The sequence below is a fragment of the Phoca vitulina genome, unplaced genomic scaffold (assembly GCF_004348235.1).
Source record: "Phoca vitulina isolate PV1807 unplaced genomic scaffold, GSC_HSeal_1.0 scaffold50, whole genome shotgun sequence".
Lineage (NCBI taxonomy): Eukaryota > Metazoa > Chordata > Mammalia > Carnivora > Phocidae > Phoca > Phoca vitulina.
This window is the reverse complement of record NW_022589753.1, coordinates 300,864-327,007: the sequence shown is the minus strand read 5'-3', so window position 1 is coordinate 327,007 and position 26,144 is coordinate 300,864. Positions and strand designations below refer to the sequence as shown.

Below are 26,144 nucleotides of genomic sequence, written 5' to 3'. Positions count from 1 at the left end.
AGAGCAAGCATGTGCTAGCACCTGGCTGTTTTTTTTTCCTGTCTATTATTGGAAGGGATTAGCAGCATAGCAAATGTTTGATTTTTAGCTAGGCAGTCCCATTGAATTTTCTTATTAAAGAGGAGTGTCTTTTGTGAGAGTGTGTTTCTCTAAGATAAATAATGAAAAATTTCTAGGTCAAAGAGTACAGACCTTATAATTTTGGCCATATATTACAAAGTTTATATTGTCTGTTGCAATGTGTATCTTTTCCTCTTCACTCACATGAGATCTTAACATTTTATATTTTGGTGCTCATTAAGCTACTGCTATAGCGTTTGATAATGATATCTCAGAGTTTTTTTTTTTTTTTTTTTTTTTGGCCAGTTGCAGTAAATTGTGTTAAGAATTTAGTTATAAATAAAATGAGTTTAATTATAAAAGAACTTTTTAAAAAGTACGTAAAACCAATCAATATCTGTTTTTTAACTTGAAGTATTCTGGGTAAAGATTTTTGCTGGATGTATTTATCTTGTACTTTGAATCATGAGGCTCCTCACGTCTAAATCTAAAGTTCAGAATTTTGAAATGGAATCCAGTGGTCCAGTTTTATTTTGAGATGAAACTAGAAAGTCTACAATTCAAGGATGACAATTATGTATGAAGTATTTCTTAACTCTTAACAACGTTGATACTGTTTGAAACAGTATGTTTTCTCATGGAATTCACTTAGAGGATCCCTCCCCCTACCCTCCAGTAGCAAATCCTCTGCTTGTGACTAGGCCGTTTTCCTTAATGCACAGCAGCCATAATTCCCAGGACAGCCTTGCAAGGTAGCTGTTATCCAATTTTATAGATAAGGAAATTGACAGTTACATATTTACTCTAGTATAAAGGTATGGTATTGAAGAATAAGCACAAATAATGCCATCACATGTTAGAATGACAACATACACAGTTTACACCTTTTCAACTGTTGTTTCTGTTGGTGCTGTTCTCTGTTGCACCATCCTGCCTGGTTGGGTAAGCCTAACTGATTGTTACCAACAGCATCCTTCTTCCTGGTGTGTGTCCTCCCACACTTGTTTCATTTGCCTCTGCTTTTTCTTTCAGAAAAATGTACCCATGGAGGGGGCGCCTGGGGGGCTCAGTGGGTTAAGCGTCTGCCTTCAGCTCGGTCATGATCCCAGGGTCCTGGGATCGGGTCCCACATAGGGCTCCCTGCTCAGTGGGGAGTCTGCTTCTCCCTCTGCCTGCCACTCTCCCTGCTTGTGCCCTGTCTCTCTGAAAAATAAATAAATAAGTAAAAATTAAAAAAAAATACAGAAGAGCTGTCTTCAAGGCTTTGGTGGGGGATGGGGGGCATCTAATGAGGTAAGGCTATAGTGAACTGTTTGTTCTTCTGCACCTGTGACCACCACCACCGAGGTGAGCTGTCCACTAGCTGGATGGTTATTCTAGGTGAAGCCAGGACAAAGTCCACAGGCCCACTGCAGGGTGGAGCGTGTGGGTCTGATGAATTGACAGGTTTACCCATATCTGCCTTACAACACGCTGTGACTGTGTGACCAGTTTAAAATATGCCACAAGTAAAAGGTACAAATCACAGACACTTAGGAAGGTTTGCATATTTCTCCCAAACGACCACAGGTTCAAGAGTATGCCCATGCCATTAATACCCGTTTGCATTGCAATCCACTGACCTGAGTGAGGACAGGATGATATTAACAGCTGGCTGGATAGACTGATGTACCTGGCTGTCAAGAGCCCCTCAGAGGATGTTACCAGGCATCCCAGGTTTTCTATATTTTTAAAAGGCAAATGACGGGGCGCCTGGGTGGCTCAGTGGGTTAAGCGACTGCCTTCAGCTCAGGTCATGATCCTGGAGTCCCGGGATCGAGTCCCACATCGGGCTCCCTGCTCGGCGGGGAGTCTGCTTCGCCCTCTGACCCTATCCCCTCTCATGTGTTCTCTCTCTCTCATTCTCTCTCTCTCAAATAAATAAATAAAATCTTTAAAATAAATAAATAAATAAATAAAAAATAAAAGGCAAATGACAAGGCAAATTAATAACATGGATTTTTTTTTTAAGTTTAACAGATAAAAAGAAAACACCTTTTACATCTAAAAAGTATGCAACAAGGGTGCCTGCTGAGCACAGAGCCTGATGCAGGGCTCGGTCTCACAACCCTAAGATCACAACCTGAGCTGAGACCCTGAGATCACGACCTGAGCCAAAATCAGGAGCTGGACACTCAACCGACTCAGGCACCCAGGCGCCCCAACAGCATTGTAAACTTTGTCTATATATGTGTTTGGTTTTGTTTTAAAAATACAGTAAGGGGCGCCTGGGTGGCTCAGTCGTTAAGCGTCTGCCTTCGGCTCAGGTCGTGATCCCAGGGTCCTGGGATCGAGCCCCACATCGGGCTCCCTGCACGGCGGGGAAGCCTGCTTCTCCCTCTCCTACTCCCCCTGCTTGTGTTCCCTCTCTCGCTATGTCTCTCTCTGTCAAATAAATAAATAAAATCTTAAAAAAAAAAAAAAAATACAGTAAAGGGTTTTAATGTAGTACCTTATTCAGGTGAGGCTTAATGCATAAGAAATTAAGTTATTTGTACTTAGGGTAGGGACAGATTGCTCCCATTTGTGAAACAGGTAACTGAGAATCAAGTTTTACAGCACTTGGGGGTCAGACTTGGATTTGAATGGCAACGCCACCAATCCCCAGCAGAGTGACCTCAAGTAGATTCCTCAGTGTTTCTGAGCCTCGGTCTTCTCTGTAGATTGGAGATCATACTAGTAATAACTAGTATTTATTGTGTACAAGGCACTATTACGAGCACTTCACACGAGCTAGGTCACAGACATACCAGCTAGACTATTTCCATTCCCATTGGACAGAGGGGAGGTGGAGATGTTGAGCAGCTTGCCCCAGGTTACGGAGCCCAGGAGCGGCCGAGCCGAGTTCCAGTCCAGGCAGGGGACCTGAGCTGCCCTCCCACCACCCGCTGCACCAGGTGCCTGTCCAACAGACTTCTTGGGAATACCTGGTGGTGTCCAAGGCATGTGTGCCTCTAAATGCCTGCACGTGGTAAGCACTCCCGAAATTGTAGCTGCCGTGTTGGTATTACAGCAGTGATCACAAGTTCTGCCACAGTTGTACCAGTTTTCTGTTGTGAGGTATGCACGTATATTTTCACACTCACTGTCTCTGACATCAGGCATCTCTTACAGTTGGGTTATCAGCACCGTGTACTTGGTTTCATTCTAGATTTGTTGGGATAGTTTGATTCTGATCATGGCTACAGGAAGGGGTCACTCTGAAGCCATGTCCATCTTCATCAAAGGCTGGCCATCTCCCCAGGGGACTTTCACACTGGGCAGTAAGAATCACAGTGCAGGGAAGTCATGCCATTTCCAGCAGGTGTGTTTGGGGATGTGTTCCTCTTGGAGACACAGAAGACATTGGGCCTCATCTGTCGTATTTTCTGAACTCTTAACCCACTGGGCTTTAGAAAATTCTTCCTGGCAGGCATTCACTTGGTTTCCCAGCACTTTCTGCCATGATACAAAGTATCTCTGGGTTTTCCGGCTCTGCATGCTGATTCTTACACCCAGTCTGCAGAGAGCCTGGTGCCTACCTGGGTTAAAAAGTACCTGTGACTTTAATATCCCGAGATTTTAGGTGTTGTGAGGTTAAAACATCAACAACCAAAAATACCTAATTCTCATTACTTTTATGAGAAATATTTTGTCTTCCACTCTCTAGTTTCATGTTTAGATTTGGGAATATATTAAGGTTTTCTGGAAACTTTTGGTCATAAGTAATGGTTCTGCCCTAGAATCTTTTTCTCTAACAGTGTGCACAGAGGAGTACTTGCTGGCTCGCGGGCTGTGAGGGGTGGAAATGTCATGCTCTGGGTGCAGGAGTTCTAGCTGGTTTCAGGCTGCCTTTATAAAGGGCATTAGAAGCTCTTAGTGCCGTGTTGCTGTCTGACTCCATGGCCTCACCTGGTGTCACCCAGGTTCATTTCCCTGTTGTTTGCACCTCCAAGGATGAGTGGGCAGGACCAGAGGGCAGGGTCCGAAGTGGTGGGCATTTGTTAAGAGGACAGATTCTCTCCCAAATTGGTCCATAAGTAACCTCCTTTCTGAGGAATAAGTTTTTGGGAATGTTCAATTTTTACTCATTCATTTGTTCATTTATTTTTTAATCTCCTCATAGTTAAACACATACTTACTGTGATTTTGCTCAACTTCTGACTTCCTTTTCCTATTAACTTACTGTATCCCAAGCATCAGTTAACTAAAGAAAATCCTTACTTGGTTTCTGGACATAGTCATTACTGACAAAAGTAATTCAACACACATTTACTGAATGCCCTGCCAGGACTTGGGGCAGTTGCTCAGTCTATAAGTTAGAAGGACTTCGGGGGGGCTAGGTGTGTTCTTGTGTTTTGGCAGCCATCAGTTTTACTGTTTGGGAAACCCAAGATTCTGTGCAGGGGTGTGGCCCTGGGCTGTCTTTTCTGTTCTTCCTCAGTACCTGTCTGCTGTAGCCTGTGGCCATCAGTCTTGTTGCTTCCTCTCTTGTAAATCATGAGGGCAGGACGTTCACTTTCTTTAGTATAGGAATACACGGACACTGTTCTTTGTAACCAAGTGTAGGGCTCATTGTGGGGAGCATGCTATTCTTCCTGTGCCTTAGATTTAAACCCATTCCCTCTCTTGTGCTTTGATGATTGGTGGGGAGGTTGTCCTTAAAGAAGTGACCGTTTTACTCTTTCTATTCTCTTTGTTTTAAGGCTCAGCATCATTGTTGCTTTTTATTCTTCTTAGAATTAAGGAGGAGAGGTAAAATCTTTTGGGGTTCCTATATTTCCAGTGACTTTAGGAATTCTTTACATTGGAAATTCATTTTCAGTTAGGAATAAATATAGAAGACTCTGTGACATTGGCATCATCTCTTGTTTTCCACATTTGTTGACTCTTGCTTAGAATTTCTTTGAATATATAAATGGAGTTAATTGGTGCCAATTCTATTCTGCAGTATATTGATTTTTTTTCCTTTCAGAATAGATAACAAATTCAGAGTCAGGCATTCAGACCATTGTTTTTCTGAGCCTCTTCACTGGGTTTCTTTTTCTTTTTTTTTTTTTTTTTTATTTATTTATTTGAGACAGAGAGAATGAGAGAGAGAGAGAGAGCACATGAGAGGGGGGAGGGTCAGAGGGAGAAGCAGACTCCCTGCCGAGCAGGGAGCCCGATGTGGGACTCGATCCTGGGACTCCAGGATCATGACCTGAGCCGAAGGCAGTCGCTTAACCAACTGAGCCACCCAGGCGCCCTTCACTGGGTTTCTGAGTCTGTCCCAGCACTGGTGGTGCGGGCCCTCCCTTGCCTGAGGTAGGTGCTCCAGACCCACCTGCTTCTTGAATGTTCTTTGGCAGATTACTACCTGGTGCATCACAAATCTTAGAGGAAAATTCCTGGTCTTTGGAACATCCATTCTATTCCTTTTCTTTTTTTTTTAAAGATGTTATTTGAGAGAGGGACAGAGCACGTGCGCATGTTGGGGGTTGGGGAGGGAGGCAGAGGGAGAGGGACAGGCAGACTCCACGGGGCTGAGATCATAACCCGAAGCTGAAGCCAAGAGTTGAATGCTCAACCGACTGAGCCATCCAGGCACCCCTATTGTATTTTATTCTTTAGTATTTTTATTTTTAGCAGTTTTTCTTCTGTAGGTTTCGGTCTGAGTGCATGAGGCAAAGCAGCAGTACCCTTCCCAGACTTCACCCTTCCTTCCCAGAGGTGTTTGCTGGTGGTCACCCCTCACTCTCACGCTGTGGCATGCCACACCACTGTCTGCCGACTCGTCACCTCGCGAATTACCTGTACCTTCCGTCCTGATCAAGGCAGCAGCACCTTTACCTCCTGTCCCCACTCTTGGCAGTTCCTGTGCGCTCACCATTGTGACTTTGTCTTGCTCCATCAACAACATGTGTTGTCTGTCATCTCCTTAACCTGAGGGTGTCAAAGCTTCTTCCTGTTCTCATCTTACTCCAACTTGTGTTGTCTGTCCTTTTACCTTTATGCTGTCAAGGTGTGACCATAAAGTTCTTGTCTGTAAGGTTATCTTTGAAATCATAAAATGGTTATGTTATTTCCACTTGTGAAAACAATGTTTACTATAGAGCCAGGGTCCTGTTCTCTGATTATGTGTTCTTTCCAGAGTAGTGTCAGCTCCCTGTCAGGGTTCCAAATAGCTTTTTTTTTTTTTTTTTTTTTTTTTTAAACACTATTTACCTTTTTCTTGGCTTCTATATTTTCAGATTCCCATCATATGGTGCATTATCTTTGTGGCCTGGAACTTTTATTTGGGCACTCTGTCTTCCTGCCCCTAGCCAGACAGTGGCTCCTGAGGCTGCCGGTCCAGCCACGATCCTCGTTTGACCCACCGTAGAAAGAGAGGCTGGAGAGTGCTGCGTGGCAGCCACAGAGGCCTCTGCATCTGGGAGGGGTACCCCCAGAGAGAGTGAGAAAGAAGCCCGTGGTGTGGCTTCATACTTCTTCATGCCTTCATTGCTGAACAACAGCACTTGGTCTGCAGGCCATAAAGCCTGGGCTTGGGGGACACAACTCTACACACTGAGGAGGTGTGGCTCATGGGGCTTACCTTGCGATTGCTTTTCAGGTCCTCCTTGTCCTCAAACCAGGTGCTTGTATTAAAACACACTTGTTTTCAGTAGCATTATCTAATGGTGTGTGTGGAAATACCAAAGAATTTATAGCTTTTGTAAAGTGAGGCTGCCTCACATAATTTCGGAGGTTTTCGAATAAAGTATGCTGAGAATGGAACAAAATAGGGAGCCTCCCAAATAGACTTCACATGTGGAATTTTACAGTAAGCCGGAGGCATCCTGCAGGTCTTGGGGAAAGACAGGCCATTTGCAGGGGTGGGAGGGGGGTTTCTGGGGGCTCTGGGTGAAGCTGGTCTTTGTCTCCTGCCATGCCCATATTAACTCCAGATGAAGCAGACTACCTGTGGATGAAAACCTTTAGAAGAAAATACAGGAGAATTTACTTTTGGCTTTGGGATTGAGAAGGACTTTTGAACAAAAGCAGAAAGGAAACATATCATCAGTTTGCAAAGATTTGATACATTCAGTTACATAAAATTAGGAATTTGTGAGATCTGTTGCACAACAGCGTGCATAGAGTTAATAGCACTGAAGTGTGCACTGAAAAATGGTTAAGATGGTAAATTTTGTTTTTTTACCACAATAGAAAAATTTAAGAACTTATGTTCATCAAAAGACACCATGGTAAGTGAAAAGACCTGTGAACTAGGAGATTTTTGTTGCGTTTGTAGCAGGTAAATGAATGGTGTCCTGGAGACAGATCCCGTAGCCCCTTGGGTACTGACCACAGTCACACCGCCATCGGGCAGACAGAAAGCACTGCCCTCTGCGGTCCACATGGGATGAGGACTCAGGCTGAGCAAGGCACCGTTCTGCCCGGTAGATGGGTGCAAACTCAGAAGCCTGGCAGTGCCCATCACTTTGGGGGGGGCAGTGGCAGGTAGGGTGCTGAGTGGTGCAGTCCTCTGGGGGCAGGTGGCGTACCTCACCCAGTAGAGACTGCCAGTTCCCTGGGACCCTAAGTTCCACTTTTAGGTATACTCCGAGCAGCAGTTCTTCATAAATGGTTGTGGTGAAGGACCAGATTTTCTTTAATTTCCAGTCTGTCAAACACTGATAATACTTTTGTAAACTACAATGAAAATGAGTAACTAGAAAAGTAAATGACAAACAAAACATAAAATACAAGCCCAGATTTTTTCTTCTTTTATTTTTTAAATGAACATACAGTAAACTAGACACCACCCTTTTTTTTGGATATACTGTTCTCTGGGTTTAATACATACAAATTTGTGTAACCATCACCCAACTCAGGATATGGAGCATTTCTATCAGCATCCTCTTCCTAGCCCCTTCTGAGGAACCAGAGCATGTAACCTTTGAGACTGTCTCTTGCACTCAGCATCCTGTCCTTGGGAGTCATCTAAGTTGTGTACAGAGTGCTTTGTTCCTTTTTATTAGAAACTTTCAAGCTCTTTTTCTGGAGTGGCTGCCCCATTTTGTGTCCCACCAGCAGTGTGAGGGTTCTAGTCATTGCTCACCCTCATCAGCCCTCCCTGTGGTCTGGTTATTTTTTTTAGCCATTCTCATAGGTGTGTAGTAATGCTGTAGTTTTAATTTCCTTTTCCCAAATGAGTGAAGACATTGAGTATCTTTTCCTGTGCTTAGTTGCTGTTGCTGTAGCAGTTTGTAAACTCTTGCTGTGGAGTTTTGCAAATACCACTAAGCCTGAGCCCGCCGGCACTAGCCTAAAAAAACTTGCACACCAGGATTTGCTCAGGAATGTTCAGAGCAGCATTGTGCTAGCAAAACCTGGGAATGTCCCCAGCATCCTTCAGTGGAAGAATGGATGGATAAGTTGTGTGGTCTGTTTACAAATTGGAGTTTATCCAGTACTGGAAATGAAGTATGACTACATCCAGTGATGTGGGTGGGTCCTAGAGACATACTGAGTTTCAAAAGCAACCTAGAAGGTTGCATATAGTGTTAGGACATTTTTTTTTTAAGTTCAAAAAGTTGAAACTAAAATCGGAGGGGGAGAAGAACCATGAGAGACAATGGACTCTGAAAAACAAACTGAGGGTTCTAGAGGGGAGGGGGTTGGGAGGATGGGTTAGCCTGGTGATGGGTATTGAGGAGGGCACGTTCTGCATGGAGCACTGGGTGTTATGCACAAACAATGAATCATGGAACACTATATCTAAAACTAATGATGTAATGTATGGGGATTAACATAACAATAAAAATTTTTTTAAAAAAGTTGAAACTAAATGTTTAGGGAGAAACATATGAGGTAATATTTTAAAGTAAGAGAATCAAACTAATTCAGGGTAATAAATACGGGAAGAACACAGGAAGCTTCAAGATTGTTAGTAATTTTCAAGTTTTTAATTTGAAGGATGGGATTGTGGTGTTTATCACTATGCATTATAAGTTATATATTCCCCAGGTGCCTGGGTGGCTCAGTCGGCTAAGTATCCGACTCTTGATCACAGCTCAGGTCTTGATCTCAGGGTCATGAGTTCAAGTCCCACACTGGGCTCCACACCAGGCGTACAGCCAACTTAAAATGTATGTGTGTGTGTGTGTTCTATATATTATTCCATTCTGTGTATCAAATATTACATAAAAAGTACTTAGAACAAAAACAGCTTTCCTTTTAAGATGTTTTCAAATCTGTTCTTCCAAAGTTGGCACGTGCTTCGATTTTTCCCCTAGCAGTAGGTTGAATTCAATAGCAGCTTTTTAAAACGTGTGCTGCGTGCAGAGACCACATCTGAGAATACAGGAGTCCAAATACTCGGCTCTTTTCCCTAAAGGTCTCTAAGTCTTTTAAGGAGCATAGACAGGACCTGTGAGATTGGGGATTTTTGTCTCTTTTGTTAATTTTGTTCACTGATAAATCTCCATCTTTGAGAACAGCATGGCACGCGGCAGGTGCTCTATTAACACCAGTTGAACAAATGAACAACACAGACACCTGCTCAAAGCCCAGGATGGCTCCCCAGGACACGATAGGACTCTGTTTGTACTGGGAGCAGTGGCCAGGAAGGGGTTCCCAGAGCCAGGGATGTCTCTGCAGAGCTCTGGGGTCCAAATAGGAGCTCTCCACGTCAAAGGAAGCAGGGCATTGCTTTAGGAGAGCCCGGGTGTTCGTGTGTGACAGTACTTTGTCTGCCTAGGACACGTGGTCCTGCCAGTCATGCCCCGAGACCCAGTGTACACGGTGGTGGGAAGATGCTGGTGGTGGGCAGGTCAGGGAGCTGGGATTTGGTGCTGCAGCCTGTGGGGTGTCAGAGAAGGACCTGAGAGATGTGATGGGAGCAGAGCTGTACATCCCAGACTCACCCTAGCAGCAGCGAGGGAGGACAGACTGAGGAGGACAAACCATGTGTCTTCCAGAAAATCCTCCCTCTTCCCAGGTTTCTGCCTCTGCCTGGTGATCTCTGACCATTTTAGAGCTCATTGTTCCCTGCTTGTGTGTGTATGTACCTTGTCTGCCCAGCCCTTGGGTTCCTTCTAGCAGCACAAACCAGGATGTACTACAAGGATGCAAAATTTGCCCCTTTGTTTGTTTTTAAAGACATGATGTTACTAAAGAAGATCCAGCCCAGAGATTGTGGTTTAACCTTCCTGGAGTGAAGACTGGGAGCAGACCTCTGACAGCAGTTCATAAATTACAACAAGTGTAGTTCAGGTAGGCGTGGCTGCTCTCCAGACCTTGAATGTGGGTCTCAGGGATGCCTTGAAACGAGTAAGAACAAGTTTAGGAAGAAGAACAGGACGCGGTGTTGCTTCAGACAGCGGGTGGTAAATTCCCATATCATCACCCCATGGAAATATAAAGACATCTGGAAGGACTGAACCCAGTGAACACTGCTCACTGAATCAGCAGAGCTGGGATGTCATCGCATCTCAAGGCTGGCGATGCTTCCGTGGGACCAGGGGCTGGAGAGACCAAAGGGAATGAGAAGGGAGCAGAGGCAAGAAACTGGCAACCCATGCTGGGGGTAGAAGTGTCAGCAGCTGCAAAACCAGTGTTCTCCCTCAGTTTGTAGTGTAGGGTAATGTGTTTCAGGTGATCTGTGTTTCCTGTATTGGAAAAGTGTCTATTTCTTTTAATCACTGAAGTATACCTGCTCATTATAGAAAAGACGGACAATAAAGTATTAAGACAATAACTTTTCTCAAAAGTTGAATTTAGTGATTAAAAAACCCACAAAACTTCATTTCTTTCTCTCCTTAACTGTTTTCTCTCATATGGCATTCCACAACCTTTCTGTCTGCCTTTCTTGATGCATTTCCCAATATCACATACATTAAGAATGAAATAAGGTCCTTCCATTTACAGTTTGTCTTTTAGTTACAAGACTGCTCCCCCTGAACAGGAGCCTTCGAGAGTACACGCTGCCTGCAATGGTTAGTTTCTAATTAGAACACAAACTTTTGAAATGTGTGTGAAGTAGTGTAGAAATTTAATAGTTTTTATGCTTAGAAAGCATCTGTTTCATATTCTGACTCAAAATATAAAATAGCAATTTGAGTAATATTCACGGCAGCTACTTTTTTCCTTAAAGGGCCAGACAGTAAGTATTTTTGGGCTTTGTGGTTACACAGCCTCTGTTGAGAACAGCCATAGACGAAACAGAAGGGAAAGGATGTGGCTGTGTCCCAGTGAGAGTTTGTGAGAATAGGCAGCTGGTTCTGGGTGACTGGAGAATTTTATGTTCCGTTTTTTTTTTTTTTTTTTTTTTAAGATTTTATTTATTTATTTGAGAGAGAGAGAATGAGAGACAGAGAGCATGAGAGGGAAGAGGGTCAGAGGGAGAAGCAGACCCCCAGCTGAGCAGGGAGCCCGATGCGGGACTCGATCCCAGGACTCCAGGATCATGACCTGAGCCGAAGGCAGTCGCTTAACCAACTGAGCCACCCAGGCGCCCTTATGTTCTGTTTAATTTTCTTATAATATCTAATTTGCTTTGAGAACAAATAACTTTAATTACAGATTGCTTTTTAAATGCAGGTAAAATTAGGGGCGCCTGGGTGGCTCAGTCATTAAGCATCTGCCTTCAGCTCAGGTCGTGGGAGCAGGGTCCTGGGAGCGAGCCCGCATCGGGCTCCCTGCTCAGTGGGGAGCCTGCTTCTCCCTCTCCCACTCCCGCTGCTTGTGTTCCTGCTCTCGCTGTGTCTCTCTCTGTCAAATGAATAAATAAAATCTTTAAAAAAAATAAAAAAATAAATGCAGGTGAAATTGACATACAGTTAAATGCACAGATCTTAATAAATTTCATTGAGTTTTGGTGTAGGTACACACTTGTGAAATCACTACCCCAGTTTAAGTTAGAGTATTTCTGTTATCCTGGAAGGCTCCCCTCAGTGCCCTCAAACAAGCACCTTTCTGGTTTATATCACAATAGATTGTCCTGTTTTTATTAATCTTTCAATAAATGGGATCATTTTGGGTCTAGCTTGTTTGTCTTACATAATGCGTTTGAGGGGTTGTTGTTTTTTTTAATTTTTTTATTGTTATGTTAATCCTCATACATTACATCATTAGTTTTAGATATAGTGTTCCATGATTCATTGTTTGTGCATAACACCTAGTGCTCCATGCAGACGTTTGAGGGTTTTATTGCTTGTGTCCATATGTTGTTACCCTTTTTTTATTGGTGAGTAGTGTCCCATATAGAATCGACCAAGCCGTGATCAGTCCTTTGTTGCTGGCCGTTTGTGTTGTCCACTCGTCTTAGAGCTGATGTGGTATCACTTCATGCTCAGGGGAGGAGCCCTGAAGGCCTCCAGGCACACCCCTCCCTGCCCTGCTCTCCTTGAACGCATACGTGTCCTGTGTGTTACATCTTTTTTTTTTTTTTTTAAAGATTTTATTTATTTATTTGAGAGAGAGAGAATGAGAGACAGAGCACAAGAGAGGGGGGAGGGTCAGAGGGAGAAGCAGACTCCCCGCCGAGCAGGGAGCCCGATGTGGGACTCGATCCCGGGACTCCAGGATCATGACCTGAGCTGAAGGCAGTCGCTTAACCAACTGAGCCCCCCAGGCGCCCTCCTTTGTGTTACATCTTACATTATAAACCCCATAAGCCAATGTTGGTAACTTTTGCTTTCACCACTTCGATGTATTTTCTTAAAACAAGAAGGAAGAAATTGTCCTTGACCTTCATTCCTTCCTGAAGATGCTGGTTTCTGTTACCATTTCCCTGCAGCCTCAGTAACTCTTTGGCATTTATTGTAATTTAGGTCTTCTTCATGGGTTCTTTTAGTCTCTTTTTCTAAAAATGTCTTTATTTCACCTTTGTTTCTGAGGGATGTTTTTGCTGCAAATAGAATTCTGGTTTGACGGGTTTTTTATCTCAGTACTTTAGGGATGTGCCCCACTGCCTTCTGGTTTCCATGATTTCTGATGAGAAGCGTGTAATTCAGATGATTGTTCCCTATGTGATAATGTCAGTTTTCTCTGTTTACAAGATCTCCTGATCTTTGGTTTTTAGCAGTTTGATTATAATGTGCATAGGCATGGTTTTCTTCATATTAATTTTATACCCTGCAGCCAGAATAATCTTAAAACATAAACAAGCTGCTTCTGTTGCCTGTTCCCATAAAACTGTGTTCTTGGGGAATTGTGCTCACTGATTTTGGGTGTCCTTCACTGAACTCACTCCCCGCTCTCAGATTGTATCCCCTGTTCATCGCAGTGTTCCCAGTGCCTGGCATGTGGGAGGACTCAGTAAATATTTTCAAATAAGTGATCATGGAGATGATAAATGCCACATGAGCCAGACTTGTGTCCTGTGAATGAAGTAACAGTCATTGACGCCCCAGCAGGGCACATGGAAGCGGTCTTTCTCCCTTAGGTAGGGAAATGCCCTGTCCTTGTGCCAACATACGTAACTATTGATAGTAATGGGAGACAGGTAGGGCATCTTCAAGAACACATGTATTTGATGCGGTTAGTGGACTTTCCTCTTAGCATTGGAGAAGCGTGCAAAATATGGGATCTTGTTTCTGTGTTCTTTGATATGAAATAGTATAAGGGTAGTTGTTCCATATTACATGATCATTTAAATTTAATTAAATTTCCAGTTGAAAAAAACCCATAGAATATGTTGATGGTGTGTGATCAGAGGGTCATGCATTCGCATGACTTCATTACTTCAATTAACTGAAGTAAGAAGAATGAACTGATGAGGGATGACGTTGACTTCTCTTGGATGGTTTCTGTTGAAAATGCCTTCACCTTGGGGCGCCTGGGTGGCTCAGTCGGTTAAGCGTCAGACTCCTGATTTCAGCTCAGGTCCTGATCTCAGTCTTGGGGCTCTGTGCTCAGCAGGAGTCTGCTTCTCTCCTTCTCCTTCTCTCTCTGCCCCTCCCTCCCAACCCGGCTCCCCTGTGCGCCCGTTCTCTCTCTCTCAAATAAATAAATCTACCCGTTCTCTCTCTCTCTCTCACATAAATAAATCTTTAAAAACACAACAACAAAACTGTTCAAAGAAAAAATGCCTTCACCCCTCCCACAGCTTTTCCAGCCATTTTTATGTGAATAAGAGGGCACTCCTGCTACTGTCTGCCCTGTAATTGCTTCATGTCGCAATGGATTTCTTTGAATTATTCCATCTTCATTGAAAATGTATATTCAGGACATTTCTCCTTTATGTCACCTGGTATGTGCCTTTATCTTTGTTTTGTATTTGTGTAGAGTTAATTTTGAGGAATAAAAAAAGTGTCACAGTAACTAAGCCTACACTTGTTCACGGTATATAAACATAAGGGACCCTCTGCAAAGACCTAACTTCCTTAAATAATTCACAAGAAAGCCGTTACTTGACCTCTGGGGCAAGGGTTGCACCTGCTTCTGTAATGGAGTCAGGTTTTATTGGAGCACAGCCGCACCCAGGCCTTTACACACCGTGCTTTCCTGCTTCAAAGGCAGAGCTAAAAACTGGGGACCCGGCCATGGAGACTGGCCCACGAGACTGAAATATTTACTATCTTGCCCTTTAAAAAAAAGCTTGCTGGGACGCCTGGGGGGCTCAGTCGTTAAGCGTCCGCCTTCGGCTCAGGTCATGATCCCGGGGTCCTGGGATCGAGTCCCGCATCGGGCTCCCTGCTCTGCGGGGAGCCTGCTTCTCCCTCTCCCTCTGCCTCTCTCTCTCTGTCTCTCATGAATAAATAAATAAAATCTTAAATAAATAAATAAATAAATAAATAAATAAAGCTTGCCAGTGTGTGCTCTAGAGTAGACAGTCCTTGGAAGAATAACACTAAAGTAAACCCGAGTGGTAACGTTCTCCCCCTTTCTGGTGTGTAAGTACTTGGCTTTGATACAGTTAAATTAGGCCTGAGCTGTCAGGCCCCCTGCTGTGCTGTCATTTCATTAAAATAGAAAGGAGGTTAGTTTTTAACTCAGGTATTTCCCAGAAACAGCCAGATAGTACCTTCCAAAGACATTCGCATAGTCTTTTAAGTAGAAGCATTTGTTTCACTTTCCTCTGAATTTGGCATACAGAAAAATCAAGGGGACGCTGATGAAATTGCTGCCCCCTCAGCACCAGCAGACCCACCCACACCCTTAATGAGGGAGGCCATACGGCGTCAGGCTCTGGTGTGGACGGTGCTTGTGGCCCTGGTGGGGCTGACAGGGACTCCGCACACTCTCTCCCCACTTGTGTCCTGATCTTGTTGCTGTGGGTTTGTGATGTTTATGTTCATCAGACTTGTTCCCACAGCTCCCAGTGCTCTTCAGGCTTGTTCTTGGATTTCTGTGGCTTCAGCACCTGCCCACAGACCCGTTACCCCTGGTTTCCATTCTTTTTTTTTTTAAATGTTTTTTATTTATTTATTCATGAGAGTCAGAGAGAGAGAGAGAGAGAGGCAGAGGCAGAGGGAGAAGCAGGCTCCCCGCCAAGCAGGGAGCCCGATGCGGGACTCGATCCCAGGACCCCGGGATCATGACCTGAGCCGAAGGCAGACGCTTAACCATCTGAGCCACCCAGGCGCCCTCCTGGTTTCCATTCTTGATTGCTGCCTTTCGGTTTATGTCTTCGCTGGCTGGGTGTTTCAACAGATTGTTTTTTCTAGAAGCTCCTTGTTCCGTAAGTTCTCGTGTCTGTGTGAACATTAGTCTTTGCTTCCATCTGTGGAGACCTTGCCTGATTATAACATTATTGGGTCAGAAATGTTGAGATGTAGCTCCGCTAACATTCTGTGCTACTCGAGGAACGAGGGAGAAAACTGCCAGTCACGTGACTCCGGATGCTTTATAACTTCGTTTTTAATCTCTGGGTTTGAGGAGATACGGTTTTTTTTTTTTAAAGATTTTATTTATTTATTCATGAGAGACAGACAGAGGGAGAAGCAAGCTCCCTGGAGCAGGGAGCCTGACACGGGGCTCCATCCCAGGACCCCAGGATCATGACCTGAGCCAAAGGCAGACGCTTAACCGACTGAGTCACCCAGGCGCCCTAAGATACGGTTTTATATTAAGCAAGTATTAGCCTTTAGAAAAGTTTGGATATAGTTACTGGCAATCCATTGAAACTAAGAAAATTTATTCTAAATTAATTCTGTGGGTTTTTCTTAGGATGATTCTGAGACTAGGAAATTTTTGACGTTCAGTGCAGTAACATCTGTGAAATCTGGCATACAGACTTCTAAGTAGTACTGGTGATTCATAATTTAAAATGTGACAGTTTTACAGGGTGAGACTTTTTCTTTAGTCAAATTAAGTAGCTGACTGCATACAGGCATATCTCAGTTATGGCGGGCTTGGTTCCAGGAAAACTGCAGGAAAGCGAATATCCCAATAGCGTGAGTCAACTGAATTTTTGGTTTCCCAGTGCATATAAAAATTAGGTTTATGCTATACTATTGTTTGATAAGTGTGGCATAGTATTATGTGTAAAAAAAAAAGTACATACCTTAATTTTAAAATACTTATTGCTAAAAAAATGCTAACCATCTTCTGAGCTTTTGAGTCAGAATCACTGATCACAGACCAGCACGACAAATATACTAACAATGAAAACGTTTGAAATACTGCAAGAATTACCAGAATGTGACACAGAGACACAAAGTGAGCAAATGCTGTCGAAAAAGAGACTAGCTTGACACAAGTTTGCCAAGAATCTTCAGTTTGTTGGAATAAAAGCATTATCTGGAAAGTGCAGTATGAAGAGGTATGGCCATCGTTGGTTATTTTCACAGAACAGACATAAAAGTGTTAGCTATTGATGTTTTTCTGTGGATGGGGTCTAGAAGCCAACTATTTAGTAGGCATTGGGTAACAGAATAAAAACAAAGAAATTACTTAGGGTAGTAATTTGACGTGCTGCGGCACTTCAGTCTTGGACCAGCTGGAGAACACTTGGCTGCAGCATCAGTACAGATGCGTGCTTCTGACTGAGGGTCTCTTGGCTCTGTTGGCTCTGTGGGCTCTGTGCTGGCCTGGTCCTGTGAGGTCCACAGATGAAGAAGGAGGCTCAGAGCACTGCGGGGCCTTGCCCAAGGTCTCACAGCTGGAAACTTTCAGAGCTGGGCTTAGAATCCTCACTTCCTGATTCCAAAACCCATGCTCTCTCTTGGATGCCAGGGAGACTTGTTTTATTACCTGCCCCTCAGCAGCACCATCATCCCTTAGGCTTAGAGGCAGGGTGGTTTACTTGGTGTCTCTAGGTCAAAGGGTAATGCCCTTGGGTTTGGGTTCACACCCTGACGTCACCTGTCTGTGCTTCTGTCTCTGCATCAGTGATATGACTGCCATGGAACCTGCCTGGTGAGGGGAGGGGAAGCCTGAGCCCCATGGACTGCCACTCAAGGAACCCAGTTGAGTGGTCCAGGTTGGCCGTGGCATGGAGGGGCCTGGCCCATGGTGGCTGTCCACCCCTGCACCCTCCTCCTTTCCATTGTGAGCATTAACCTTTGCGTTCTGTGTTGTCATTGGGCATGAAGAGAGAAGTGGAACCCTGCCTCCTGTGGGTGTGTGGAGGGGCTGCTCTTGGGTCTCCTTCTTTCGTTTTTTGTTTTTTTTTTTAGATTTTATTTATTTGTCAAAGAGAGAGAGCACAAGTGGGGGAGGAGCAGAGGGAGAAGCAGGCTCCTCGCTGAGCAAGGAGCCTGATGCGGGACTCAATCCCAGGACCCTGGGACCATGACCTGAGCCAAAGGCAGACAGACACCCAACTGACCAAGCCACCCAGGCGCCCCCTCCTGCCTTCATGTCTTCTGATGCAGGCCCAGATGACACCAGTGTTTTTTAGCCCAGGGTTCCCTCTTTCCTCACTTCCTTCCTCGTTCTGTTAAAGTGTGTCCTCAGATAGTTGTTTATTTTAGAAGGTGGGAGCACTGCTTGTCCCAGACTCTTACATTTGTGTATTCTTGTGACCTTGCACTTGGTTGATAATAGAATTCTAGGCTGAAAATCTTTTCATCTTAGAATATGAAACTTTTTTGTGTTGGGAAGTTCTCAGTCTTGACCAGGATGTTTAAGTGCAGCCCTGGTACTTGATGGCACTTTTCAGTTTGCACACTTCTGTTTTCTTTCAGCTCTAGTTTTGTTTTCTTTTGTTTTTAATGGACTTTCCGCCCTTGTTTGGCTGTATTCCTTACCTTTTGCATTCCTGCTAGACCAATTTTTCTCCTCTTGTTTTCTTTTTGCTGGTTCTAAGGTCCTTCCTGAATTGTAACTTCTCTCTGCACCGTGGGCTTCACCCACTTGAGTTGTGTTGCCCTCTTGTGCTTGGTTTGTACCTTCTTGCTCAGACAGTCACTGCCGATCCTACTCTTCTGTGCTTGCTCTCCTTCACAGTTTACTTTTCGTCCACAGTTTCTTTTAATTTTATAGAAATAGTAGCCTTCAACCTCTGAAGATATCAGAACTTAAAAGCTTGACATTTGGGGCGCCTGGGTGGCTCAGTCAGTGAAGCGTCTGCCTCAGCTCAGGTCATGATCTCAGGGTCCTGGGATCGAGTCCCTCATCGGGCTCCTTGCTCAGCGGAGTCTGCTTCTCCCTCTGCCTGACGCTCCCCCTGCTTGTGCTCTCCCTCTCACTCTCTCTGACAAATAAATAAAATCTTAAAAAAAAAAAACCCTTGCCATTTTTCCTCTGGGGTCACCAACTCTTTTTTGTACTTTGTTTCCTACTTGATAGACTTTTTTTTTTTTTTAGCAGCTTTAGGCTTACAGAGAGAGAGAGAGACACAGAGCATGAGCATGAGCAGGGGGAGCAGCAGACTCCCTGCTGAGCAGGGAGCCCGACATGGGACTGACACAGGACTCGATCCCAGGACCCTGAGATCATGACCTGAGCTGAAGGCAGACGCTTTCCGACTGAGCCCCCCAGGCGCCCCAGTATTGATACATTATTAACCAGAGTCCATAGTTTACCTTAGCAGTCACTCTTGGTGTTGCATGTTCTGTGTGATCGTTGACAAACATAATCACTGTAGTGTCACACAGAGTAGTTTCATCCCCTAAAAATCCCCTGTGCTCCTCCTCTTAATCCCTGCCTCCTCCAACCCCTGGCAACCACCACTCTCTACTGTCCCTGGAGTTTTGCCTTTTCCAGAATGTCATAGAGAGGGAATCACACATTGTGCAGCCTTTTCTCGGCTCAGTAGCTCATTTCTTTCCAGCATGAAGAATATCCACTGTCCACATGGACAGTTTATGCAATCACTCACTGAAGGACATCTTAGTTGCTCCTGAGTTTTGGTAATTATGAACACATTAACTTATTTTTAAGTAGTACTAGCCTATAGTCACATAATCATTAAATCAGTATTGAATTTAGAAATTAAGTCCATCCCCTCATTTTTCACATGGTTGACTTCGGGGCAGTATCTGCAAGTGTGTGATGGGGCTGGGCGCTGCCTTAGGCCCATCGTGCTCCCTTCACAGAAGCAGACATAATGTGGAGATTGGAAGCCCTTTTGTTAGCAGCGTCACTGTATTTCCTGGAAAGGTTGTTTATTATTTTTTGTTAACTTTAAGCAGCAGGAAAGAGAATTTAGCTAGTCACAACTTGTGACAGTGTGTCTTTTTAGAGAACCAGGGGGCAGACACACGTTCAGTGTGGTTGATCCCCGAACTTGAATCAGCAGTGGCTTCTGGGCCTGCTTCTGGGACTCATTGTGTATTTTGGTAAATCATTTTGCATGTCTGGGCTTCCCTTTGATCTTCTGGGAGGTGAAGGAATTGGGCTAGGACCGCATGTCTGAGGTTCTCTTTTCCCACTGCTCTCTTGCTTCTGGCTTTGCTAGATCTAGCCTTTGTTGCTGGTAACAATATGCTATGTTATCTCTAGTTATGGCTTCTTTGAATGGTCTAAACCAACCAAGTAACTTGAATTAGTCTAGTAATGAGCTGTTAATTGCGATTTTAATTAAGATGATTATAAAGTCACATGTAGTTATAAGAAATCACAACACTTTGCCTGGTTTTTCCCAACGGTGACTTTTGCCAAACTGTAGTTTACTCTCCTAACCAGGATACTGATGTTGATACAACCTACCAATCTTAGTCAGATCTCCCCATCTTTACTTGTACTTACTGGTGTGGGCGTGGTGACCTCTGCAGGGCCGTAGCATCTGCGTAGGTGTGCGTGTCCACCGCTGGACTCCAGATACTGGAATTCTCAGTACACAGGCCACCCCCGTCCCACTCACCTCCCATCCTTGACCCCTGGCAGTCAGCAGTCTGTCTTCCATTCCTAAAATTGTGTCATTTCCAAAATCCAGTCATACAGTATGTAACTTCTTGGGATTGGCTTTTATCTGCTCAGTGCAGTTCCCTGCAGGTTCATCCAAGTTACACATGCAGCACTGGTTTTGTTTTGGTTTGATAAGTAGTATTACATTGTACTGCAGTCCAGGACATCTGGACTGATCCTAGTTTGGGGCTGTTACAAATAAAGCTGCTGTGAATGTCGTGTGTAGGTTTGTATGTGAAGACGTGTTTACTTTTCGATAAATCAGCTAGGAGCAGACCTGCTGGGTCTTGTGGCAAGTGCCAGGTAGTTTTCCAGAGTTGCCTTGAGCCCTTGTAACCCATCTCTGCTCTGCCCTCCGCTTTCGGGCATCCTTGTGTAGACAACTTTGCGTTTGCTGGAGTTTCACGTGAGGAACTCCTACATTCTCGTTTAGGTCTGGCCCCTTCCATTCAGCAGCATGCTTCAGGAGTCATCCGTCGTGTTGGTGTGTCGTAGTGGCTCATTCCCTTCATGCTGAGCAGCAGGCCATCCGCGGGTAGACCCCTTTCTGTTTATCCATTCGCCTGTCTGGACATTCGGGTTGTTTCCAGATTTTGGCTATTGTGAGTAAAGCTGCTATCAACATTGGTGTGTAGGTCTTTGGTGGACATATGTTTTCATTTCATGTAGGTAAGTGCTGTACGTAGCAGAGGGATTGCTGGGTTGTCTGGGGAGTGTGTTTAACTTTTTAAGGCACTACCAGGCTGTTTTCTAAAGGGGTTGTACCGTTTCCCATTTTCAGCATGTGTGAGAGTTCATGTGGCCTCACATCCTTGCTAACGCGTGATGTGGGTCATCTTTTTCAATACAAGCCATTCTGGTAGATAGGTTGTAGTATCTCATTTTATTCTGCGTTTCTGAGTGACTGATGATGGACAGCTTTGCACGTCCTGTTGGCTCCCTGTACACCCGTGTTGCTGTGGTTAGTATATGCCCTTTGTATCTCCATACAAATTTTGAAGTCATTTTCTCAGTTTTTGCAAAAAAGCTGCTGAGATTAGAGTTAAGATTGTATTGAATCTGTAGATTGATCTTGAGAAGATTGACAGTCTTGATCTTCTGATCCATGAACATGATAAAGCTCTATTTTTTTAGGTCTTTTGTTTCGCTTGGCAATGTGTAGTTTTCAGTGTAGGGGTCTTGTATGTCTCTTGTTAAATTTTATTCCTGGGGCGCCTGGGTGGCTCAGTCGTTAAGCGTCTGCCTTCGGCTCAGGTCGTGATCCCAGGGTCCTGGGATGGAGCCCCACATCGGGCTCCCTGCTCAGCGGGAAGCCTGCTTCTCCCTCTCCCACTCCCCCTGCTTGTGTTCCCTCTCTCGCTGTGTCTCTCTCTGTCAAATACATAAAATCTTTAAAAAAAAAAAACATTTATCCCTAAATAATTCTATGGTTTTGGATGCTGCTGTAAATGAAATCTGTATGTAATAATATTTTCCAATTGTTTACTGCTCTCAAATAAAAATATAGTTTTAAATATTTATATCCTGTCACCTTGCTAAATTCAATTAGTTGTAGTTGGTTTTTTTGTTTAGTTGGCTTTTTGTTTCATTGTTTTTGTTTTTTGTCGATCCCTTAGGATTTTCTGTATAAACAACCAAGTCATCTGTGAATAGGGATGGTTTTATGTCTTTTTGATTTTTTTTTTCCTGTCGCGGTGTTCAGGGTCCTAGAACAGTGTTGGCTAGAACTGGTGAGAGTAGGCATCCTTGTCACATTCTGATTTAAGGGAAAACCATTCAGTATTTCACTACTGAGCATATCAGCTATAGGTTTTTGGTTAGATGTCCTTTATCAGACTGAGGAAGTTCCCTTCTATTCCCAATATACTGAGAATTTTTTAAATCATGAATTAGTGTTGAACTTTGCTGCATGCTTTGATGAATCTTTGAGATGACCATGTGGTTTATCTCATTTGTTCTATAATATACTGGATTACATTGGTTTGTTTTGAAATGTTAAATCAGGCTTGCCTTCTTGGGATAATTTCTACTTAATTAGATTCAACTTGCTAATACTTTGTTAAGGATTTTTATGTCTATGTTTGTGACGGATTTTTTGGTAATGTCTTTATGAGGTCGTGCTGGCCTCCAAAAACAAGAAAAGTTCCCTCCTCCTCTGTTTTTGAAAAAGTTTGTCTAAGATTGATGTCTTTCTTGGATATTTGGCAGCAAAGTCTCCAGGGCCTGGAACTTTGTGGGAAGGTTTTCTATTACAGATTCAATTGTATTAATGTAACGCATTTAGGACTATTCAGATTTTCTGGTTCATCCTGTGTCAATTTGGGTAAATTGTATTTTTCAAGGTATTTATCTGTTTCATCTAATTTTTGTCCATAATTTTCTCTATCATCTTTTTTTTTTTTTTTAAGATTTTATTTATTTGACAGAGCGAGACACAGCAAGAGAGGAAATACAAGCAGGGGGAATGGGAGAGGGAGAAGCAGGCCTCCCGCAGAGCAGGGAGCCCGACGCGGGGCTCTATCCCAGGACCCCGGGATCATGACCTGAGCCGAAGGCAGGCGCTTAATGACTGAGCCACCCAGGCGCCCCTCTCTATCATCTTTTTTGTGCCTGTAGGGTCTATAGTGATGACCCCTCTTTTTTTCCTTCCTCACCTCACTGATTTCTTTTTTTTCTTTTTTCGGCTGTTGATCAATTTTGTTGTTGTTTTCAAAGAGCCAACTTTTGGCTTAGTTAAATTTCTCTATCATTTATCTGTTTTTTATTTTGTTGATTTCTGCTCTTTATTATTTCCTTCCTTCCATTTTCTTTGGGTCTGTCCTGCTGCTTCTGGTGTTATAAACTTAGGTCTTGGCTAATATGTTATATTTTACTATTCAATTGAAAATAACTGATTTCTTCTTTGAGTTACATGTTATTTTATCAGTGTGTTGGATGATGTTAAATACTTGAGGTTTTGGGGGCATCTGGGTGGCTCAGTCGGTTAAGCATCTGACTTTAGCTCAGGTCTTGGGATCGAGTCCCACATCAGGTTCCGTGCTCAGCAGGGATCCTGCTTCTCTCTCTCCCTCTGTCCCTCCCCCAACTCATGCTCTCTCTCTCTCTCAAATAAAATCTTAAAAAAAACCCCAAAAAAACAAATTCTATTAAAAAAATACTTGAGGTTTTCTTGGGTATCTTACTGTTGGGTTTCTAACTTAATTCTGCTAAGGTCAGGGAGCACACTGTGCATGATTTCAGCCCATTAAATTTATTGAAATTTGTATTAAAGTCTAATATATGACATGTCTTGGTGATTTTTAAAGAACTGTTTATAGATGTTGGGTGTCCCGTATATATCAATTAGGTCATGGTAGTTGGTAGTGTTTTTTGGATCATCCATTTTTCTGTTGTTTGTCCATACTGTCTGTTTCTGAGAGATAGGTGCTAAGATTTTTATAGCTGTGTGTTGTCCATTTCTCCTTTAATTCTGTCAGTACTTGGATTAAAGGGTTCTTTTTTTTTTTTTAAGATTTTATTTATTTATTTGAGAGAGAGAATGAGATAGAGCATGAGAGGGGGGAGGGTCAGAGGGAGAAGCAGGCTCCCCGATGAGCAGGGAGCCCGATGCAGGACTCGATCCAGGGACTCCAGGATCATGACCTGAGCCAAAGGCAGTCGCTTAACCAACTGAGCCACCCAGGCGCCCCTTGGATTAAAGCGTTCTGAGGCTCTGTCTTTAAAGTGTCTAGTTGGGTCTTGAGTCTTTCTCCATTCTGACAACCTCTTCTTTTTATTGGACTTTTTAGTCTAAAGAGATCATTTCCCTTTTTCTTTGAGAATTTTAACTGTACTTGTTTGGATTTTTTATTTCGAGGTTGCTCTGGAGATTACAGTAAACACAGTTTTTTTACAGTCTACTTAGCGTAGCAATAGTCTAGCACTCCACAGGCACAATTGCAAACTTAGCCTCTAGGCCTCACATGGGACCACTCCCCACACCCCTTTACGTTGTAGTTGGATGTGCTGTGTCTGTGAACCTCATGGCCGCCACCAGCGGTGTTGTGATTGCTTGCATAAAACAGTCATATGGAATAAAGTCCTCCAGCTCTGTGCTTGGAATCTTTATCGATACTCTTTGATGTTTTCTTTGCATTTTTCTTGTAGATCAGCCTACCATGGCCGACCAGAGACAACGCTCACTCTCCACCTCTGGGGAATCACTATACCATGTTCTGGGGCTGGACAAGAATGCAACCTCAGATGACATTAAAAAGTCCTATCGGTAAGAGGCCTTGTACCTTGTGTGGTTTGATCTGCATTTACCAGGAACCACTGTGTGTCTCCCCGCCCCCAGCGGACTCTGTAGGTAACTGGGAACTCTTAGGTCCATTTTTGTATGCATAATGTGTTCCCTTATAGCTTAAAATTCTTATATTGGTATTTTCTTGGCAACAAAAAAGTAACACTTTGTAGATAATACACACTGTGTACCCTGGAGCAGCCAGTCCCACGGGGAAGCAGGTCTGAGCCTGCTCAGCAGATGGGGCTTTTATTCCTTTCACCGTCGGGATGACAGGCTCCTCCCTGTAGCCTTTGGCTGGAGCTTCTCCACGGCTTCAGGGAGTAAGCTGCAGAGACACAAGTCCTCGGTGATCCACACCCTTCAAGCAGCCCTGCTTTGTGTTCTTCCCGTTGTGTACTTCTCACACACAGGAGAGAAGAGGCCTTTGCTGCTCACTTTATTTGGCAAAATGTGCAGTTAAGCTGCGAGGACACTAGAGGTCAGCAGTAGGGTTTGCCTCTGAGCAGGAGAAGGGTGGGCTGCTGGCCATGCCTGCCTCCAGGGTAGCCCTCACCTGGGGACTCCCTCCTCTGTGGCCAGGTCAGAGCCAGGAGCTTTGCCCCGAGAGGCTGCAGAGGTTTCTTCTGATGCTGACATTCTCGAACTCTGTGGAGAGTTGGGAAGTGACATGTAATGGGGAAGTGTTTCCTGCGCCGGGCCCTCCCTCTCGCAGATGAATGTGGAATAAGGGACAAAGAAATGGTTTTGGTTTGCAGGAAACTTGCCTTGAAATATCACCCTGACAAGAACCCCGATAACCCAGAGGCTGCAGACAAGTTTAAGGAGATCAACAACGCCCACGCCATCCTGACGGACGCCACAAAAAGAAACATCTACGACAAGTACGGTTCGCTGGGGCTCTACGTGGCCGAGCAGTTTGGGGAGGAGAACGTGAACACCTACTTCGTGCTGTCCAGTTGGTGGGCCAAGGTGAGGGGAGCAGGCGGCCGTGCGGCCCCGGGTGCCCCGGGAGGGTCTCCTGCCGGGTAGGGCTTTGGGTCTTACGGAGTCAGGGCATTTGGTCCGAGTGCTCTGTGCCCCCGAGACACGGTTTCCGGGCGCGTGGCGGCCTTCCCTCCCGGTGTGTCAGTGCGGGGCCGGGTCTGCGGGGCCGGCTCGAAGCCTGTGTGCAGCCAGCCGGCACCGAGCCAGCCGTGACCCTTTCTCTCGTGACTCACTGTGCGCCCTTGAACAGAGGTGGGCAGGGCCTTTCCGTCCCGTTGTGGGCAGCTGGTCGTCAGGGTGCGGGAAGACGTGTGTCAACTCTGACATGAGACACCCGCGCACGTCTCCCCTCGTCCCTGGTGCCCAAGCACGTGTGGGCCTTGGGCACGCCGCTCCGAAGACCCCTTTTCTCGGGGTGAGCGGGCTCCGTCCCTCTGTCCCCACCCCTCCCGTCGGCGGGAGCGCCCCCCCGTCTCAGCCCCCCCAGTCTCAGCCCCCCCTGAGTCTCAGCCCCCCCCGTGTCAGCCCCCCCGAG

At 44.6% G+C, this 26,144-nt stretch overlaps 1 protein-coding gene across 2 annotated transcripts in view; it reads left to right on the top strand.

The window, feature by feature from the left end:
• DNAJC5 (DnaJ heat shock protein family (Hsp40) member C5) overlaps positions 1–26,144 on the top strand; it is a 35,639-nt gene that overhangs the window by 6,095 nt on the left and 3,400 nt on the right. Inside the window, exons 1-3 of one of the 2 annotated variants that reach the window (XM_032387588.1) lie at positions 16,152–17,538; positions 24,487–24,604; positions 25,381–25,594. In XM_032387588.1, coding sequence (XP_032243479.1) covers positions 17,433–17,538; positions 24,487–24,604; positions 25,381–25,594 — 438 coding nt within the window. In that variant the 5' untranslated portion in view covers positions 16,152–17,432. Of the gene's footprint in view, positions 1–16,151; positions 17,539–24,486; positions 24,605–25,380; positions 25,595–26,144 lie in introns of those variants that run through there. The other variant, XM_032387589.1, reaches the window with a different exon arrangement.